Raw genomic sequence first — 22,347 nt, forward strand, 5'->3', positions numbered from 1 at the left:
AAAATAAAGCAGGGGAGAAATGAGACACTGCTTGCTATTGCTTGACAATCAGAGATAGGAGATGGGAGAATGCATGTCAGGATCTCTGCCCGAGGAATTCCTACCTGGACCTGTGATAGGCAATATTTCTAAGATTTAAGACTGTCAGTGTCTGTGATTGAGCTTAAATTATCAGAATGTCATTTAAAAGGAATTCAAAATATTCTGAAAGCTGATCAGCTGGGAAAACATTTTAATCTTTATAGTAGGTTATTCAGGATCAGTGTCTGACTGGTATTGGTGTTATTCCTGAACACTTCATCTACCTTCAAATACTTTCTGAAGAGGTGTGAGGCATGAGATCTGTATATTTATTTGGACTTAGGCTCAAAGTTCTCTTTTAGAGCATGGACATAGTGAAATGCAGCAAAATTAAGAAAAATATTGATCAGAGTATTTTCTTGAATATTGTAGTAGTTTGTCTTTAAGAGAGAGTTGGGGATATAGAACAGAGATTTTAATCTGATCTGGAGGCTTATTTAACTTGTTCCTAATTCAACATTACATTTGAGACTACATATCTTGACTCATGAGATCTTTCTCCTTCATTCTCATGATGGGAATTTGCAGGATGACCTGTCTTGCTTTGCAGTATCTGCCCTTGGAATTGGCATAGGCCTCTGGGGTGAATCCAGCACCAGTCTCCAGACATGCTAAGGAATTGGTTTGGTTTTGTTTTTTTTTTTTCCTTACACTGTATTTTCCTCACCCACTTTATATTTTCACAGGGAAGTTTGTCTTTTCCAAGTTATAAGTGAAAAACTGTAGTAGCTGAATTGGCCTTAAATGCTGCCTTGAAAAGGGTCTGCATCAGAATGCACCTTTTCAATCACGTGACAGATTTCTTGCAAGCATTCAGTATCATTTTTGATTAACTTTCCCCCTAATATGAGAGGGTATTGCTGTTAAACTTGTCAGTCCTGCAGAGGAAATACAATTAGAGGACAACAAGCTGGCTTTTGTTTCAGACCCTGCACTGCCAACAGAATTGTTAACTAGCTTCCAGTTGCAAAATTGTTATAGCTGGTGATGGAGAATCAGAAGAAACTTTATGGTGAATTTTGATGCTACTCAGCAGGGCTGACTGGAAGAATGTATGAGACAGTCCATTTGAGGAAAATACTGGCAGTGCTGGAAGTGGGGCACTGAGCTTGATCATTTTAAAAGTGATTTCTCAAAGAAGAAGGGTGAACTTGTGCTCTGATTTGTGACTTGTAAAGGATGAAACACTTGCTTACTCAGTTGCAAGATGCAGGTTATTCCAGAATATTTTCTAGATTCACCTGCCTTCCTTGGGATGTCAGTATGAGAAGGGGAGATGCTGACAGGTGCCTTTTCTCTGCTCACTAAAGGGTGGACAGGACAGGTGAAAGGACAGCTCCTACTTTCACTTGATGCTCTTTCATGAACAACTCATTCCCTTTCAAGGAAAAATGTCCACCCAGCCTCCTCAGCCTGGGCTCACAGTTGCCAGTTCTTGAAAGCACTGACTGCTCTGTCCCTTGGGTTGAACCAGGCAGGTCCTGTGGGTGTCAGGGAAAGGGGAGGGCCAGCAGCCAGGACTGTGTGAGTACAGTGACCAGCAAGTCCTGCCAGATGGGCCCTCTGCTTCCTCAGAAAGGAGGTTTGGATGTGGTTCTGGGCTTGGAGCACCCTGTGCCACTTGCTGTGATGACCCCTGCCTTTGAGGGCTGTGGGGATAGGACAAATAACTGCAGGAGCCCTTCAGCACACGCTGTGGGGGCTGTGCTCCCTCTCGTTTGGTCACAGTGCCCTTGCCCCTGTCTGCCTCATGGCTGCAGTGCTGCTCTCTGCAGTTAGATAAAAGGCTGATCTAAAATTCAGGGGCATAAATCATGATTATGCCCCAGTTCAAAAAATCCATATGAGTCAGGATCGGGGGTGACTCCTGCCAACCCTTGCAGTCATTTCCAGAAGCAAATTCTGGCCTTTCTCTAACAGAGAGAATGGCAGAAGGATCTCATAAGTGGTATTAAAGTGCTCACTGAGCTTTCTTTGCCCTCCTCCTGCTTCTTTATTTACTCTGTCAAGATAGCTTTCCTGAGAAAGACAGCACAGCAGCTGGACTTGATTATTTCCTTAACTTATGCAAACCCTGGGGCTTATGAGAGGGAAGGTGGGCAGCATGTGAGGTTTTAATATACATTTACCAGAAGTTAATGAACAAGCACAGAACCTTGAGGGCACACAGCAATGTTGTCTTTAATTTTATTAAATATTTATGCAGCTCTTTTCTTCTTTGGGGCAAAGTACAGCTCCTCCTGAATATTTTTAATTACAAAGTCCCTGCCAGGCATTTTTGACTGTGCAGGTCGGACCCACTGAGAATGATTAAATTGAATGTTGAGAGAAAGAGCATTAGGGAATCTCCAAACCATTTAAAGTAGCTCACAGAATTTTTGCTCTCCAAAAAAAAAAAAAGAACAGTAGCAGCCTGGGCCATTGGGGACATAGCATAATTTTGTCTCACCAAAGCTCTTCCTAGAGACTTTCTGTTGGCAGTTCAGGCTCTGAACAGGGGAAGGATAAAACTCAGAGTATCCTAAAGGGCACAGAATGCTTTCAAGACAGTGGCTTCTGTAGTGTCTGTGTTTTCACAGAGATTTAGCATGTTGGCATTTGTTAACTTGCTGCAGGCAAAAATCCAGAATCTCTTTTTATTATTTGTCCTTTGATTCCAGCCTGTCAATAAAGGCTACACATAGAAACATGATCCAGACCCTATTAAAACTTATGGAAAGCTTTGGATTAATCCTATTTCTTCATCATTGTCTTGGCACACAAAGGCAGCTGTAAAAAGAAGTTTTGGTTGTGGTTGTGTACAGTTCCATTCTTAGGTGGTCCAAGGAAGAATCAATACCCTGGATTGCCTTCCCTGTGGGACACAATACCATGTAATCCTTAGACTACAAAGCTGGTTGTGTTTTAGTTTAGTGTTGGAAAAACATCAGCTGGTTTTTTTTCTCTCTGGCGAGTCCCAGCTTAGCCAGGGAGTCCATTAACATACATAAATATACATACTGTGGCTAGTTGCTCAGGAAGTGCTCCCAGTGTTTTATATTCCTAGCCACTGTTGTGAAAAGTGACATTAGATATTAGAATTAGTCTGGTTCATTCTAAAAGCAAAGGCTGCAAAAAAACAAACAAACCAAAAGAACCCAAAAAGTGACATTTAAGTCAGAGGCTACAGATGGATTAATGACTTCTCTCCACAGTGACTATGGATATGAGAGGCACAGCAACAACCAGTGCATCCCAGCCTTCTGGTTCAGCCCATCCTCCCTGTCCAAGGATTGCAACGTTGGTCAGAACTACTGGAACAGCACTGGGTAAGTGCATCTTGCAATCTGTCTGGTTTTGGGGACTGCACTAGACAAGAGAACCTGGACAGTTCTTTTTTTCTCTGCATCCCATTATGCTCTTTTTCAGTCTTATCCATGAGGTGATGTTTGCAACAGCATCTGTATGGAAAATTGCCTTGTTCCTCAGAGAGAGGGAGAAGCACGTTAACATAAGTGACACATAGATATTGCATTGCTATCAAGTGATGTGTGATCCCTGGAGCCTAGACTTGGAGCTCCCCTTTGTTGCAAAATTAAAACACAAATCAAAAAGGTCTGCCTGAGAGACAGCTGAACATTTAAAAGGACAGGTTTGAGGTATTTCACATTGTATTTTACTGAACCTCTTACTATCTCACAGCTTCTATTTATATCAGCTTCTAGGAAGGCTCAAATGAGCAATTTTTAGTCTCTTTTATGTTTTCTTCCTCTGCCATTTTCACTTTGTACATTCAATGCCTTGCATTTCAGACAAGCTTCATGTGCTGGTTTCTCCCGGTCTAACCCAGAACAGATGGGAAGTGTTGGTTTATTATGGCAGCATCACTTTGCAAATGTTCTACTATCATGCAGGAAATGCTGTAAGACTTGAGTTTTGCTGTTTAGCCAACATCTTCCAAGAAGAGCCAAGAGAAAAACCCATGCCTCAAATCATTTTAAAACTGAACTGGGCAAAGCCCTTGACGTATTTTTTCAAGTGCCCTCTAGCCCAGCAGAGGCAGACAAGACCTAATAAATGGTATAATTAAAAAGCTGGGATGCAGGATGCAATCCTGCAGGCTTTGGGTTGGAGGAATTCTCTGCCTTTTAGTAAGGCAGGGTAATTCACTTCCACAATGTGTCTCTTCTCAGTGATGCTGCTGAGAATCCCTGGGGAAGGTTCAATTGTGATTGGTTTGGCTTTCTCCTACTTAATAAAGCATTAGGTTTCTTTGAGTCTTCCTTTCAGTGAGGGGATCGTGCAGGGACTTAACCTTTGAAAAAACACATGCATTAATGTGGAGGGGCAAAACAAAAACAGAACAAAGGAACTTTTCACCCACTGTCTGAGCCCAATGTCCTTTGTTCCTGTTCCCCAGGTACCGCAGGATTGTGTCTAACAACTGCACAGATGGCTTGAGAGAAAAGTACATGGCCAAGATGGAGAAATGCCCTGGAAAAGCACCTCGGGGATTGCACATCCTCACCTCTGATGGGAAGCTGATCATGGAGCAGGGGCACAACGCCACCTTCATCATCCTCATGGAAGAGGTGTGTTAGTGGTCTCAGTAAACCTTTCTCTGTGTGGCGGGACTGGCATTCTTTTCCTTTGTTTTTCAGGCTGCTGAGAGGAAAATAGTAATTAAGGGGGAATCATGAAATGCTGAATGGTCCTGAGATTTACGAGACTTAAAGAATTTAAGAGAATTGAAGGCTGTGGTGACACATACAAGCAGGTCATATTGAGTCACACCAAAGGTGTTTGCTTATCTTGTCTATCAGTGATGATAATGCTGAAGAAAGATAGATGTGGTCAAATATTTATTTCCCCTCTCACTTCTTGCTGCTTCCAGTAAACTGCAGCTTATGGAGTTTATGAGGCAGAAGTGGTGTTTCTGTGATCCACAATTCTGTATCTGGGATGTGAAGCTTTAACTTCAGCTTCTGGGAAAGGTTAAGAACAGTGGGGAACATGTTCACACTCACGGGGAACAATGAGGGATATTGTTATTTTGCAGTAGGAATTAACTCTCCTCAAAGCAACTCTAGCCCTAGCCCTTATCTATTGTAGTTATCTATTGGTACAGTTCCCTCGGTAGCCAACAGTAGCACAAGTGACACCAGGCCATGCTGCTGCCAAAAGCATCAAAATGTTGAGGCTCTTCTGGCCAGAGACTGAGGTAGTGTTGGAGGAGCACAGCTTGTTTTTGTCACATTTTCTGTCCTGTGTATGTTATTTTGGAGCAGTACCTGGAGACAGCTGAGACAGACCACCCACACACAGACACATTCTCACACTAAATTAAATTCTTATATAGTAGCTAAGTATTTCAGTGGGACAACACTAATCTGACAGGGCCTCTTTACTACTTCCTCAGAGGTTCATGCATGCGCTGCTTTTATACAAGGGGGATTTCTTGTCTACTTACTGCTTCTTTTCTATTCTGCAGACTTGACATGGTTAGACAATTTGTGTAGACACTATGAGTGGGAGTTCAGAAAAGAACGGATATAATCTAAAAATTAGGAATCAACTAGTAATTTATTAAGGAACTGAAGTGGAACTGCTGCGTATGAAGAATGATAAACAGATGGGGAATAAGGCAGCAGTCAAGGTAGCTGAAGAGTGGAATCTTTGAAAGGATTTAGAGATTGAAGAGGTAGCTGAATAAATATGTGAGGGCGTTCACTCTTATGTCTGTTGTTGAGAAATAATGGTAGTTAGAAAAACATTTCATTGAAACAACTTTTTTTTTTTTTTTCTAAGGGAAGAGACTCTTTGGAATATGTCTCTGTAGGTGAACTGTTTATTCCACAGAAAGTTGTGTGTTGAGTTCGTTTCTTAAAATAATAGAATTTCAAGAAGAAAAGAAAAGGAACACTGAGATTTTGGACAAAGCTATTCCAGTCTTTTAGTGTGAACCTGAGAAGAATTGTGACCAAGGATTTCCTTACGACTTGGAAGAAATAATTTCTGTAGAGGTCTTAATTATTACTTACCTTGCTGCCATACAGATTAATTCCTGGCTTCCTCCACCTTTTCTGGTCAGTCTCTTTACTGGTGGTAGTTTAGCACCTAAGTTTACACTTCCTTTCTGAGCCAAAGAGCAGCCTGACCAGCCCTCCTGTGGATACATCTGTGTGGTGTCCATTCAGCTGTGTCAGACTCACCCTGATGAGCCAGCAGCTCTTTCCTGCCTTCTAGTGCACACCCTCAATATATGGAGGTGACTGATCTTTAGGTGTTCAGTGGTAAATGAAGACTTCATAATAATTAATCAAAACCTGAATTTCTCAGGATTTATAGAATTAACTTTAGTAAGATTCTTTCCAATGGTATTCAGAATACATGTGTGGCAATGACTACAGACAAATAAATGCAGAATGACTGATGGTTTTTCTGTGTTTTCAGGAATATGGGGCTGGACTGAGATTTGGGCTGTATACATGCAAGGGAACATGAGGAGATAAGAACCTTTTTAGACTTTTTTTAAAATCTGAGTTTGATTTTGATCACAAAGAAATACTAGACTGCCAAATAGCTGTTGTGGAGTTGTGTTCTTGACCACGTCTGTTCACTGATTTCCATACTCAGAGCCAATCTTGGTGACAGCCCATACCTTGTTCCCTTTCCATTATTTATGGGGCTTAAAGCAACAAAACACGCCTCTTGAATATAAATGGATAGCAATGATTTCTTTTTCCTTTTGAAATTTCCTTTCCTTCATTTCCGTTCTATTTCCATTTATATTTATAAACTCCAGGATATCTGACATCTCTGTGTGGGACTAGCATGTTTGGTTTAGTTTTTTATTTACTGGATACAGAGGTATGGAAAGGAGAAAAAAAACATGATTAGTGTGATGGGCAGCCTTTACATTGAAGACCCAGCTCATAATTGGGTGAAAAGATCATCTGCCACTGTTTAGTTATGAAAAATCTGTTCCTGCTTCTCTGAGTGAAACGGTCTCATTTCAGACAGAGTCATATTGGAGAGGCAAGAAAGAAATAGGAAAGAAAATTGTCAGGCAAGGGGGATGAGCTGCCATGGTTGGTGCAAGAGATTTCAGCCTGAGGTCATCAGTGATGAATCCAGCCCAGATCAAATTTTTATCCTCAGTTCAGTATCTTCCATATGAGATGGACTTGAGGTCTTAGTGCATTCCCTTGAGAAGTGGTTTTGAAAGGTTTAACAAGCCATGGGAGCCTTTCTATCAAATAACTGAATATCTCAAGAGTGTAATTTTGCTCCTGCTAGAGACTTTTTTAGAGTGACTTTAAAAACTCTCTGTCTAAAGCATGTTATTGACTACTCAATATAATAGATATGTTTTAATGTCACCACGATTTTAGTCCTTTCTGATTGCTCTTTGGTTTATACTGAAGTTTTAATGTCCAAGTGGGGCAGAGGTGAAAACAGTGCCCCAATCAAGTCAATAGCCAAAACTCCCCTGGCTCCCTGGAATGGGAATGATGGAGCAAAGAGGAAGAGAGAGCTAACATATATAATCAAATACCCATATTTCAAAAACTACATGCAATAATCCTGATTATATGAGTGTCTGAAGACCCCAGCTATATACTCAAAGTAAATTTACATCTGAAAAATACCCTTCCTGCACTCTGATTCTTCATGCAGGTATAGTCTATGAGGAGGATAAATTCAGTGGGGGCTGCTAAGGTCTTGATTTTCTACACATGGGACCTGCTTCATTGTGGTCTGGCTTCTTGTATGTTCTCCCTGTGCATTTACAGCTATAATGGGGTTTATGAGACAACTGTAAAATATTTCTGAATTTCCCATTAAAAAAGGTAACTTTACGAGCAGAGATTTTAATTTTCATTTTTAAACTTTCAGATCACGTCCTCAATATATGTAGGGATTGACTTCAGCCCTTCAGGGCTAGGAATATCTCCAAAATGTAGTGGTATCTTCTTCACCCCCAGTGAATACAGTGCAGATCTTTGATGGAAGGAAATTACTTGGCACAACACATATATATGCAGAAAGCTAAAACTACAGAGATTTAATCTGAGTTGTAGTTTTATTTCAGTTTAGTGAAATCACTGCAGTGGGCTTTAGCTTTGTTGAAATTAGCCTTTTTTTTTGTGTTACATTAGTCAGCTGGGGGCAAGTATAAAATAAGGCTCCGAGAAACCGAAATAACAGACACTTCTACAGTTCAACTGCAGTGATTTAAAGCATGATTTAAACTAAAACAGTGCAACTTCTGTCCCCAGACAATACCTGTGGTGCTGGAATTTCTTGTCTGTTTTTCCCTCCTTCATTTAATAACTGTCATTGACAGTAGTCCTAGAAGAGATTTTCTCATCATCTGCTTCATTCTCCTGTGTATCCAGGCCCTGTCTCTGTGTTGACTGACATTAGACAAAAAAAATCTGTCAGTCCTCAACGTGGGACTCAACCTGTATAAATTCAGCCATCCTGAAGCCTCATGTCTAGCTGAAACTGGTCTTCTAAACTCTGTATAATCAGGGGAGGATATTTGCAAGAGATGATTTGTGTCACCTGTTTTAGCTACTTTAGGATGAGGTGTTGGTCTTTTGCTGTCTGTGTGTGGCCACCTTGGGGAATGACGGAACAAAGCTCGGCAATTTTTGAAAAGTTACTGCTTTGTATCCATTCTAGTGGGATGGAAGGTAATATAAATCCGTTTATATCAGTCCAGTTTCCTACTCCAGCCTTCTCTGTTGCAGGGTGATCTCCAAAGGACAAACATCCAGCTTGATTTTGGAGATGGTATTGCAGTGTCCTATGCCAATTTCAGCCCTGTGGAGGACGGCATCCGGCACGTGTATAAGAGTGCTGGAATTTTCCAGGTGACGGCGTTTGCAGAGAACAGCCTGGGCTCAGACACTGCTGTCCTGTTCCTGCACGTGGTCTGTGAGTACTTCCACCTGCCAGATTCCTTGGGCCAAAATCTGACCTCACTCCAAGTCCCTGCAGCTTCAGTGGGGCCCAAGAATGGATGCAAACGCACAGACATGTGCAGCTCATGCTCTTCCAAAGGCTTGGGCTTCTAGGCACTCCTCTAACTTGTTAAATAGCTTTCATTGAATGAAGGGAAAGGGAAGGATTTTTTTAAAACTAGTATATTTGCAGTTCTGAGAGTTATGGAGAAAAGTTTGAAAATGTCTATTGGGTTTTCTGAAAGGCTCAGAGACCAAGCAGTATATGAAACAAAGTCTAGATATCTATTTTCAATATATGTCTCATTCCAAGAGGATTAGATTAAACTACTAAATTTTGAGTCACTTATTCAGAATTTCAGCATTTACAGTGCTAATTTAATGAAATGGAAGCATTATGCTGAGCGTGCTTCCTGAGATATGAATGTACTGAGGGCTAATGTGCTGCTTTTCACATTTCATGTGTTTGACGTGCATCCCTGATGTTTCTGTCCTGTTTGGTAGATCAATGCAATTTCTCTCCAGCTGACACATGAGAAAACTCAAATACAAAGCTCTGAGTTAACTTCCCAAAGCCACAGGAGAGAGCAGAGAGTGTGGAATGTAGGATGAGACAAAAAAGAGCCCAGTTCTTTGATCTTCTCTTAGACTATTAAATCTTCTCTGTTCAGCTGCACCCCATCAATTTTGCCCCTAATGGTGATCACAGCCTCGTCTGCCTTCCCTCTTTACCTGTCAGAATGTCTTACATCCTGCCTTTTTCTTGAGCTTTTCTGCTGAAAGGAAGCACATTAGAAATTTCCAAAACTCAAGAACTTTTTCTCCATTTTAATTTCCAGCTCCCTGTATGAAGGAATAAATGTTCCTTGAAGCTTTTATTATGCTCATAATTCCCTCAAAGTCAATCATGGCTGCACTTAACAACCTGTTATTAGAGCATTAACTGTTTTTTCCTTCACCTTGGGCCATTAGCTGACAAAAGTGATGGTTACCTGGTAATAACATTCAGATTTGTATGGATTATCTGATTTTTCTCAAAGGAACTACTTTTTCATGGTGAGGATTTTAAAGAACAATGCAACAAGGGACAGTTCCTTGGCATGCTTTTGCTGCTCCACCCTTTTTTACATCAACCTTTCTGATCTCTCCTTTGACTTTTATAGCATTCTTAGGTAGAGATTATTATCATTATCTCTGGGGAAATATTTTGCAAGGACTTACATTCATGCTAATGCTGAAATAAGATGACACCTCAGTACTAAACTTTTAATATATTTGGAAGTACTGGTCAATATAGGAGGTTTGACCTTGAAGTTCAAATGTACAGACAAATATGCCTGAGAATCATTCTTACTATGAAATAACTCTGGTACTGAGATCCTGTGCTAAAAAAAGAGAGAGGAAAAGGCTCCTTGGCCTTAAGCACCATTAATTTTCTACCCTGCAGCTTTATTAGCAGCCAGTTAACTTTTCAGCTTTCTGAAATCTGCTGACAAGCAGCTTAACTAGAAATTTAAAGGAAGCAAAGATATTAGTGCTTTTCTTCTTACATGCACCGTCACAAAATATTTAGGGGAACCTGCTGTTCTTGCAAACCCAGAGTACTTCCTACAGTCAGAGTTCAGGAGTGACTTGCTGGTAGAGATCTCTTGGGAAAGGGGGGGGGGGGAAAGATCAAATTTTAAGGTGCCAAAAGCAAGAATAGGGTCCTTTTGTGCTTGGAGCTCTATGTTCCAGTGGTAGAAGAACAGCTCTTGCTTTCCACAATCTTTGTCATTCAAATAGATGGAGAACTGATTAATGTCCCCATTTTGTGCTGAGAGGTAACACAAGAGGATTGTCTCAGTTAAAATCACCAAATTTCCTGCTTCCCAGAATTAATGTCTAACAAAAAAAGAAAAGATTATGACTTTTCTTACTTTGTCCTTTCCATCTCATGGGGATAGTCTGTCAGTTTGCTGTGTTTTAAAGGTACTGCCCAGAAAGTAACACTGTCTGATGGGCAGCACTTATCAGCTGAAATTCAGTACCAGCAAAACCAAAAGATAAACAGGAAGAAAAACAATGAAGATAGTAGAAGCTTTAAACAAACTACCAAACAAAACCTCCAGTAATTTTACACATGTTGTTTTTTCTAGAGAGGATCTGCCTTCTGAATTCAGGGCTTCATGCCCTGGATTTATTCTGGACATTTGCATTTATTAGATACAACTTTGCATTGGTACTTTGTTATTTTTCAAGTCTTTCAGAATCAAGTGCTTCTGACAGTTACATGCTTTGTTATGCCAATGCACCCATCTTTCAAGTGGTTCCTGATGTTTTTCTTTCAGTTTCAGGGGCAACTGACTCCCTAAAGACTTCCTAAGGTCAGGCCTAGTTCAAAAAGATACCAAGGATTTCCAAAATCATGAGTTTTTATTTCAGAGACCTTTTAAAAAACTGTTTGGGGTATTTAATCAAGTCATAAATTACTCTTATATAACCAGATTTAAGCCATCTTGGTTAAAATGATTTTCCCACAAATCTTAGTAGCTCAGTGGCTATATTTTCAAGAAAAAACCTTCTTTCTCATTTTGTCCTATCCCTTTCTTGTGTCCTATCCCCTTCTTGTGTCCTATCCTTATGGCTTTCAATAGCAATTTCACTACATAATGCAAAGACAGTTCATTGTTTTTCTTCAAAATGCATTTAAAAAGCTCTCCTAAACACAGTGCTGCCCCTCTCTGAAAATTAGCACTATGGAAAATGTGCATAATAGGAGGGGGAAAAGTGTTTTTAAATCTGACTATCTTTTTCTGTTTTTCATTGACTGCTGAAATTCTCTTTTATTTCTAAAATATAGACTGTCACTAGACTGTCACTGCTGACATAGGACTTTTGATTATTTAAAGGAAAAATCCTTGCTGTTCACAACTGTGCAGGGAGGATTTAACTCAAAGCCTTTAATAATGAACTCTCTTCCCACAGGTCCAGTGGAGCACGTCCATCTGAGTGTTCCCTTTGTTGCCATCAGAAATAAGGATGTCAACATTACTGCGGTAGTTTGGCCCAGCCAGGCAGGCACACTTACCTACTTCTGGTGGTTTGGCAACAGCACCAAGGTAAAGACAACTTTTGGTTCATTTTCTCTTCCTAAGCTTGTCACAAGAGCCAGGGAACTCTCTCAGCCATAATAAAAACTTCTTGCCTTTGTCTGTTTTGTGTTTTAGTTTTTAACTTGGCTGAAGAGGGTTGTCATTATCTGAACTTCAACCTTTGTGAATTTGTTTCCTTCTGTGTTGTGTTGTTCTTAGGAGCCATTACTTTCTCCATCTGGTTGTTATCAGCCCTACTGAGATTTGAAGACCACTGTTATTACCAGCGTTCACTTGCAACTTAACTAAACTATATGTGGAATAATGCTGGCTTTCAACACAGTGTTTAAAAACTGCTGGTGTTCACATAACCAGGGGGTTTCCATTATGTGCCAGTGTGCAGTTCATAATGCTGGATTCCAACACAGTACTTTAAAGCTCTTGGTGTTCAGATAAACAGCTGTATCTAGAATTTCAAGCTGAAGAGTCTGGCTATGTTAGAGAGGGGGATGAGATGTCTTTGTAGTGAATTTTCAAATTATGTGTAATGTCACTGTATGTATTATAAAGAGCTTTTTTAGCAATAGTTAAAATAAGTGAAAATACAAGTTAGCGTCATGCTTTCAGATGGAGAGAGCAGAATTGCCTATTAACTACAGTTTTTATTGTGGACTTTAGGAGTGAGACAGGCACTGTTCTCCATTCTTACAGTTGTGAAATGTACAGCTGTTAATTTCACAGTGTAGTTTCTGCTGTTATTTACAAAAGCAGTTTAAGTCATGTGGCTGTCTACATTTGCAATTGAAGCTGTTCACTGAGGTGAGATTGCAGCAGAAAGAAACAGGGATTTTACATGAAATATGGAACTTGAGATAAAAAATAGGCACACAAGTATTTTGTTTTCTCTTTGCAAAGCTGCTTAGTTTTAACCTCTTACCCTAGCTACCAACAGTATCATAGAGACGAAATAAAAACAGTAAGTGCTGCTTCTACTGGGATTCTACATCCAGTTAGGAAGCTCACTGTAAGAACTCGCTGATTTTTGTGGAAGCACAGTTGAGGCAGTGGAAAAACTCAGGAGCAAAAGCCCTTTACTCTAACTTGGCAAGTTGCTGTGCCCTAGCTGAACTATGGCAACCACCCACATATGCACATCCAGTCTATTGCAAGTACCAGGTAATTCCACATAATTTTAACTGCATTGAAATACAGGGATGCAAAATCCCGTTACATTTAATATTTTTGGCTCAGTGCTCACGCATGGAGAACCATTAAAGTACATCAGAGACAATTAAAGTACTGGTAACTTGATCATCTGCTTAAGCCCTCTAGTATAGAGTTTTCCTGCCATTGTTTTTGTCCTTACTATAGAAGTTGATTGTGAACAGGGCCTTAAAAAGATTTTTTGAAATAGAAAGTGATCTAGAAAAGGTAATGCAAAGCAGTGGTGTTTGCTGAAAATTTCCATGCAGTTCTCACAGTGCTTGCTCCTGGGATGGAATATGAACTGTTTCATTGTCTAGTTTAAATTTCAGACCCATAGGCAGCAGAGTGCAAGCAAATGTGGATGTGTTTGGGATGGGTACTTTGGACATAGTTGAACATGGAGCTGATCCTTTGACACCTTGGCATGATTGTACTCATTGCTGAAATGTGGAAGAGTAAATGTGGTGCCACTTACCTGTGTCTGAATCTCAGACCCAGAGCACTCTTCAGTCTTTGCAAAGCATCATCTCCAGCTACCTCATGGAATGTACTGCAACTCTGACAGAACTATGGCAATAACTGTATCAGCCACCTTTTTTCAGAAGAGCAGTCTGTATCACATCAAAATTCCTCCTGGGATGTTTAATGCACATGTCAGATCCTTCTCTGTGCCCACTCATGAGTAAACTATGGTGTTCTGAATAGAGGTCTAAGATGGGGACACTGAATTAAAGGATGAGGCGTGTAATATTGTGACTGGTATTATTAGATTATATGTTTTAGATCCATGCTGAGGGATTGCAACTTCTTTTCCTGTTCAGCCTGTAGCCATCCCAGGCAGCACCAGATGTGTCTCCTGTCACTGTGCAGTCTCACTCTCTGTGCTGCTGCACAGGACAATATTGTCCTAGACACAAATGACCTGGCTGAGACTCCTCTACTGCTCTCCCCACCCTGCTGAAACTCCTGTACTAAATTTCTACTGTACTGATTTTTGCAGTATGCCCAAAGGCCAATTTGCCTGGATTAACACAGGTCCAGTTTAATAGATGTATCCAGCTGTCTAATAGGTTTGAGCAAATGAACCTTAAACTACTTGATTTAATTTAGAGTCAGTTTCCAGGTCTTGGTTCTTGAATTAAAATTAAGGAGTTGGCTGAATGTAAAAACTCCATGATGGAGGTGAAATCATCCATGATAATGGAATGTCCAGCATACACATATACAAAAAGAAAAAAAAAATGTAATTTTAAAGGCCAGACTGCATCCTCTTATCTGCCTTTGCACAGAACCACAACCTGTAACCTCCAGGAGGATTGCTGATATCCCTGCAGTTTGATAGAGGCCCATTCAGCTTCTCCAGGGTCTGTGTATATCTCAGTAAATGTTAGCTAGGCCTCCAGGGCTGGCACGAGCTGGTGCCCTTGGACTGTGTGTGCCATGTGATAAGACTTTTTGTTTTTTACTGCTTTTTCAGCTCATGGATGAGAGGGTCTAAGGAAGGTGGTGTTCTAGAGAGAGACAAATGTGTTTGCCAGTCTGCCCTGTGCAGGTGGAAATTTTGATTTGGCTATGAAAATGGCACTTGTGACCACTGTTGCGAAGTGCAGTCAGGCTGGCAGCATGATGAGATAAAGTGTGAGAGCTGGAAGGTGAAATTTGGAAGTTTTATTTAAAAACCAACTGGAAGTGTAGTGAAGGGACAACAGCAATAGTACAATGGCTTTATCTGTTCTCTTAGACCTCTGTGTGCTTTTGCAAGGGAGATTAGTATCACTGTATCCATTTTTGTAGTTCCTCTAAATAAGGAGTTATTTCTGTAGACCAGCTGTCAGATCAGTGGCACTGTGAAGGCTGGACCTTTGATTTTCACTTGTGGTGGGTTGACCCTGTTTAGACACCAGCTGCCCACTAAAGCCACTCTATCACTCCCCTCCTCACATGGGCAGGATACATAAAATATAACAAAATCAGGTCACAATAATGGCAGAGAGATACCACTAATTACTTTTGAAAACCAAAACAGCCTTGGCTTTATGATATTAGTGCAATTTATTATCAGTCAAATCAGAGTAGGATAATGAGAAATTAAACCAAATCTTAAAACACCTTCCCACATCTCTCCTTTCTCCACAGGCTCAATTTGACTCCTGAATTCTCTGTCTTCTCCTTTGCCAGCAGTGCAGGGAGACAGGGAATGGGGGTTGTGATCAGTTCATCACATGTTGTCTCTTCCAATGCTTCCTCCTCAGGGGGAAGAAGCCTCCCACTCTTCCCCTGCTCACGGGAGGGAATCCCTCCCATGGGAGACAGTTTTCCATTGATTTCTTCAATGTGGGCCCTTCCCATGGGCTTCTCCAGGATGGATCCCTTGCACAGCCACATTCAGTCAGCATTGTCAGCAGGACTTATGCCATGTATTCAGGCTGGTTAGCATAGCTTGCCAGCTTGTGGCTGCAGCTTGCTTACAGACTCACAGCATGGACAGGGCAATGCTGGATGTCCTCACTCTGACCTGAGCAGTGTTGCTCTCTGAGAGATAAATGGATTTGTGCTCATAAAAGCAAAGGCTGGCCCTGAATCTGAACAATATGGATTGTTTGAAGAAGCATCTGCATCTTTGGTTTATTTTCAATTTGAGGTTGGGTTTTGTACAGCAAATCTAGCAGCTGAGTTGGCTGTGTGTGCACAGTGCTGCATTCTACTGCGCTAATTCTGCAACTGCCGACTGTGCTCTGCTGAGGAGTCCATACAGTGCAGTTCAATAGAAGAATATTTCAGGAAACATTTACTGAAATGAGAAAAACCTCTGCCTGTAGGAGGCACTGCTCACAGGATTTGGGCCTTAGCAGGACATGCAAACTGGCAGCACCACACCTGTATCAAGGAGCAGGGCTGTTGCTGCTCGGTGGATAAATCAGGTGCATGTTGTGATCCTGAGTTAATCTCACCCTGATTTTGTCATTTGTTTTGCCTCCTACAGCCCCTCATCACCTTGGAGAGCAGCATCTCGTACATGTTCACTGTGGAAGGGATGAACACTGTCACCGTGCAGGTTGCTGGGGGCAGCAGCCTCATCCAGGACACCAAGGAGATCGCAGTGCATGGTACCCTCAGCCTTCTGCAATCACATCCCAGGGGGTGAAGGGCACACAGTCATTGCTGATCCAGAATGAGCTCTAGGAACTTGATAATGCCTGGAGGAACCTCTGATGACAAAGTAGCTCAGATGTGTCATGATGACAAAATACAGAAGTGAATAGAATGGGGCAGCTAACCAAAATTATAACCTCAGCATTAATAAGGTGGCTGGTGTCACCTGTGCCTGTTGATCTGTCTGTACACCCAGACAGGGAACTGCCAGAAATAAAAAACACTTGAACCAGGCTGCCTTCCTTCATCTTCCCAGCTGTGGAAAGAAATAGTCACAGTGCATCATTAAGGTGTTCTGAATGCAACTGGTGTCTCTGTCAGTGACTGTAGAAATGACAGGGGTCAGGAGGGCTCTGGAAAAGAGGACAGAAATGACTCTGTTGTTGGTATCACTGCCCATTTTTCCTGTCACAGCTGGAGGTTTGAGTTTGAGCCCACTGGACTTGCCCATGGGTAATGTTTGATGTGTTCTTGCCATATCTGCATGTCACAGGCTTCAAAAAGCACCCTTCAGCAGACAACAGAGCCCTGTTTGGGGCTTGATAAATCCTGGGTGAAAGGGCTCTCTCAGCAGCTTTGACCAGGACTTCTAGAATAACTTCCACCCTGGCCTGGTCTTTGTTTTCCTTATCCAGTTTTTGGCATTCAGCATTTGAGAACAAGCTTTTGTTTGGACTTCAAGTTTTATTGAGAAATCTGGGTTTCAAATAACTTGGGCTACTTTGAAGCTCAGCACTGTGTAGTTGCACTGTATGTGTCTTATTTCAGTAATTAAATACAAATAAATGTCCCACTGTATACTCAGATTTAACAGCAGCTAAATTGATGTTTATTGATATTCTGGCCATGAAATGCAATAGTCTTTAATAATTTGTTAATGTGATTTAGTAATAACTTGACTTGCTCTTATCAAATATTAGGAACCTTCTACTCCATAATTCTGAGCACTGGAAAATGCAGTGTTTACTCGTAAATTTCCATCCTTCCACTAGTTTCTGGAATAAACCTGAATCAAATATGTTTAAGAGTGATACCCACAGGCGATCTTGATCTTTAGCCCCAGTAGGTCCCACAGAGAGCTCCTCACTCTGGTTTTAAACACCTTGGAAGAAATGTTGCCATTCTGTTTAGAAGATCCAGAGTTTTGGGTTCTATTACAAAACAATTAACCCATTTGGATCCAGTCCAAATAGTCCTATCCAGTGCTGTGCTGCAGACTGACCTGCTCTAAGGAAGGAGTCCTTCCAGCCCCTCAGTCTGGGGATGAGTTCAAGTCTGAATACATAAACAAGTGATGCCTTCAGCAAACATGTCCTCTGATAAACTTGTATCCTAATCTGTGTCCTGAGTCAAGTGATTATGGGTCCAGGCCATAATCTAGGCTCTGGTGTTATCAGTGGAGGAGATTTATTCAGCTATATCCTTAATTTGAGATTAACAGAAAAGAATTTGCTCAAAAAATAAAGTGGACATGGTACTAAGGGGTCAAAAGTGAAAGACTTTAAATATCTGACTTTGGGTTAAATCTTCAGAATCTCAGAGACTTTCCCTGTCCTCTTTGATACTTGTTTTATTTAAAAATATATTGGACCATCTAAAGAGAAAGAACAGTTCTTACAAAAGTTGTCACATAAATGATGTGCTGGCACATGCTTTTCTGTGGATTTCCTCATTTATACTCTGGCAGGTTTATCTTGATCTAAAACTAGTGCCTTCTTCCAAGTGATTAATGGTACTTATTTGAAGTGTCTGGAGATCAGTTGCTTCAAGGTGAGGCACAGAACATCTCCAAAATCAGAAAGAAGAATCTTTTACACTGAGAAGTTTCATAAGAGTGTGGTTCCCATCCTGGATCCAAGTGGGATCTTTGCCTCCCACTGGCCCAAATCCCTTGTGCACAGCTGCCATAAGGACTCCAGACTTTGTCTTTGGTGAGACCAGCAGGGAGGGTTGGAATTGGAGAAAAATTAAAATCATTCTGTATTTTAAGACTAGGAAGCTTTTCTTCCTCCCAGCAATCATTCAGTCAGGACAGAACTTCAAAGTGTTTTGTCAATAGCCATTGCTTGATGAGCCAGTCATTACCCCCACTAGGTTCTCCTTTGTTGGGGAATTAGCCACTCCTGGTTTCCCTCCACAAGGGTAAACAGAAAACATAACTTACAGCAATTGTTCACTCTGCAATTTTACAGACAGGCCTTCCAAATTTCAGCCAGGTGCTGCCTTATTTGCTGGTCAACCTTCTTGTGAGCAGAATCTGAAGAAGTTGAGTGGCAAAATTACAAAGCCCAGAGGCTTCACGAGGATCCTCTCACTTCTCTCAGTTTCTCTGGGCAAAGCCAGAAATTGGCAACAGATCAAAACATCCTTTATAAGTACCACTACAAGCATTCTTTTCTTGAGAGCTCTCTGCCCTGCTTAGTGTTAGCCAGCCTTTTTCTTCCTTCAGCCTTTTCTCACTCTCTTGCTTTAAGATAGTTATGGTCCTCCTGTTGTCTTCTGCACCCTTGTCTGTACCCTAAACACTGCCCATTTAACCTTCTCATAAATACTTTTTCTATTCCAGAGTATTTCCAATCTCAGCTCCTGTCATTTTCTCCCAACTTGGATTACCATAACCCTGACATCCCTGAATGGAGACAAGATGTTGGCAAAGTCATCAAGAGAGCATTAGCACAGGTGAGCATCTGTTTCCTTGTCTGTACTAACATTTACTAGGCTGTTAAAACATGCACTTTTTTGACATGCTAGCTTAAAAGAATGGGTAAGCACAGCAGTGATGGCACTGTCATTAAAAATCAATAAAAACCTTCTTAATATGCTGGATCCTTTTACAGAGCCAATCTGTATTGCTGATTTTGTGGAAATATTACAATTGCTTTTTTAATATTTCTGTGTGCTTTTCAGCTTTTAATATCTCTAAGGATTTTGCAAATTCTAGATTATAATACTATCATCATTATCCTTATTTTTCCAAGTTGATATGACAGTATGTACTGTTTTCTATTCCAAACATTTGGTTAGTGTTAGTGAGTGTTGTTAAACAGCTGATCCACTTCATCCCAGAAGACACACATTGTAGTATTCTGGATACATGAGGAAAATATTTTTATCTTTTCCTGATAGTCAGGAGTTTCACATGCAGTTAAGTGTAGCAACTGGTGAACATTTTGAAGCTCTACTCCCTTTCCAACTGGGGCAAAAAATGAGGATTCAAAAGGAAAATAAACTTACCTTTAAAATACAGGATAAAGAGAAACTTCTGTAGTTGGAAGGTACTGTATCTTCCTTTGGGATTAATTAGAATATGTTAACTAGTACTCATATTCTTTCAGGAAAGGGGACAGAATAACTTATTATATCAAATAGTCAGGAACTTTAGTTTTGTGTGAAATTAGGAGCTAGATTTAGACAAGCTTTTGTGGGTTTGGCATTCTGCCAAAAATGTACCTCATTGGGGTTTTTTTGCTTTAGCTACAGCTGTTAGAAATGGAGGCTGATTTTTTTTACTGGGAAAGTACATTCCTGCTCAGCTTTTGTCATCTGCAGCCCACTCAAAATTCACAGGTTGTAAGAGTTTCCTTGGTTGTTTTTCCATCCTGAAAAAATGCTAAGTTTATTTTTTTAAACTATTTTTCCCTTTTACTATATTAAAAGAGTCAAGTTTGCAAGATAAAATAAAATTAATCAGCTTGTAACTGTGAATGGTTACAGAACATTAGAAGTGTGGTAGAAGTGGTTGCTTGTGTAGCCCACCAGGAATGGGCTACATTTCAGCTCTGCAGTGAGGCCATGGGGTTTGATGGAGCCAATGAACCTCATGAAGCAGAGCATTTCTGAGGGAGGGAGGCTTCCTGCCCTGCTGAGGATGCATGGCTTGGGGTTGGGAAGAGAGGGAAGCAGCCTCAGTGGGCAGGTCTTGCTGAAGGCAGCTCAGCAAAGTGAGCAGCTCCCAGCACAGCCCTCCTGGTCGCCCCCAGGAGTGAATTCTCCCTCTGGGGACACTGCTGTTCATGTGTGGCCAATGTGGATCCCTGTAACCTGATAGCAGAAGGTGATTGCAGGCACTTTTCTTCATATTGTCCCTGTTAGCTGCACATTTACCAGTGGTTGCTCTGAGACAGACTCTCTGGATCTGACTTTGGGTCAGTTATTCTTTTGTAGCAAGGAGGACTACGAGGAACATTCAGATCTGGAGATGTGCTAGGTTTGGACTTTGGGTTGAGATCTTTGGGCCCAGGGGTGTTGTCAAGCTTACATTCACTTCTAGAAAGGAAGTAGAGTGCATCTCTAGCAGAAGCTCAGTTTCTGACCCACCAAATAGGCAGAATAGCTCATTAGGACCACAACAGCTACAGTGGAACTGGAAAATAACAATTTGATGGGAACGCCATTTCTCAAAGTCAATGGAAACATACATAACAAAATAGCAGCTAGAGACCTCTTTTTACTTTTCTTCTAGGTGACTGGTATTCCTGATGAGCAGATCCTGGTAGCTCTGTTCCCTGGGCTGCCTACTTCTGCTGAACTCTTCATACTGCCCCACAAAAACACAACAGAGAGGAGGAAAAGCAGTGAGGCTGATCTGGAGCAAGTAAGGAGAGAAGGATTCATGGCACATTTATTCCTGTCATATTGTTTGCAGATGGGCCCCTGAAGCTGCACAGCACTGGAAGTACTTAACAATAAGTGTGGTGGAAATGGATGCATCTGGGACTGTGGCAGCATAGTTTATGGCATTAAAGAAAATGATTTTCAGAGGAAAACCAGGATTTTCCAATACCTCACTGAGATATGTCACAGTCTACCACTAGCAGAGATTCTTCCTAAATCAGTGGAGTGTCCTTTTTACAGTAGTTACGACCAAAGGAACCTTGAATATGTACTCCCTCTACTCCCTGGAGGAATGCTAATAAAGGGAGGCCAAAGCAGCAAGATAATATACTGAGGTTTACTAAAAATAAATCAGACACTTCAGCTCATAGATCACCACAACAAGACCTCTTTTTTTTTTTTATTCTGCAGCACTGAACGGTCTGTGCAAACTATATTTGGAAGTTACAATATCCATCCATTTAGATAAATAGGTAATTACAGTGATGTATTGCAACAGTGATATGCAGGCAAGGAAAGAACAACAGCACTAGGCTGCTGGAGCTCTCATGTTAGAATTACCAAGTGATTAAATCAGCTCTATAAAGGCAAAGGAGTGAAGTACTGCTGGAAAGGCTGCTTGGCTCTAGCTAATGTTCTTGTATGCAGTATTTTTACAGTGTGCAAACTATGTGTGAGCCCATTGCCAAGTAACTCTTGTAAGTTTGGATCAAACATTAAATTATTCAGAGGACTGGTGAATTCAGTGGAAGTTCTTGTCACCCACTGAGTAAAGTCAGTCCCTGCAGAGTAGTTCCTTTGTCCTAGGAAGTTATCAAAGCTGGTCTCTTAAATTTACGGTGGTCAGTGTGCAGAAAAGATGCATTGAGGTGGGAAGGTTTGAAAGGCTTTTTGGAGGGATGTTCTTGGAGTAATTTCTGTCCTGTCCAGTAGGGTCTACCAGTATTAAAACTTCTGAACAAGCTGTTGTGTCAGTATTTCATGTATCAGTGTTATGCTGACATCTCAATTAGCTTTCTGACTAATTGACTATGAGGCCTAAAGCTCTAGTGCTCTAATTTTAGTTGACAGTCTACTCAGTTGTACTTTGGCACTTGCTGCCTTCTGCTTGAGGAGCTCTGCCTGGAGAGTCGGTCATTAGAACTACTCATTAGCTGTGCCCTGTCCATCAGAACTACTCTATGGAGATCAGGCATTAACAAACTGAGGCTCTGGGGTGATGTGCTGAGTATGTGCTCTGGGGTAACCAAATAACACTCCAGAGCTGG

General features: G+C 41.1%; 1 protein-coding gene across 1 annotated transcript in view; it reads left to right on the top strand.

Moving 5' to 3' along the window:
• The window catches only part of SORCS3 (sortilin related VPS10 domain containing receptor 3), a 266,957-nt gene that overhangs the window by 232,604 nt on the left and 12,006 nt on the right, over positions 1-22,347 (top strand). The window contains exons 17-23 of the mRNA XM_071446466.1: positions 3,276-3,389; positions 4,481-4,652; positions 8,820-9,006; positions 12,000-12,133; positions 16,296-16,419; positions 19,032-19,144; positions 20,928-21,059. Coding sequence (XP_071302567.1) covers positions 3,276-3,389; positions 4,481-4,652; positions 8,820-9,006; positions 12,000-12,133; positions 16,296-16,419; positions 19,032-19,144; positions 20,928-21,059 — 976 coding nt within the window. The remainder of the gene's footprint in view (positions 1-3,275; positions 3,390-4,480; positions 4,653-8,819; positions 9,007-11,999; positions 12,134-16,295; positions 16,420-19,031; positions 19,145-20,927; positions 21,060-22,347) is intronic.

The sequence above is a fragment of the Agelaius tricolor genome, unplaced genomic scaffold (genome assembly GCF_023055355.1).
Source record: "Agelaius tricolor isolate 1412-34295 unplaced genomic scaffold, bAgeTri1.0.p SCAF_22, whole genome shotgun sequence".
Classification (NCBI taxonomy): domain Eukaryota; kingdom Metazoa; phylum Chordata; class Aves; order Passeriformes; family Icteridae; genus Agelaius; species Agelaius tricolor.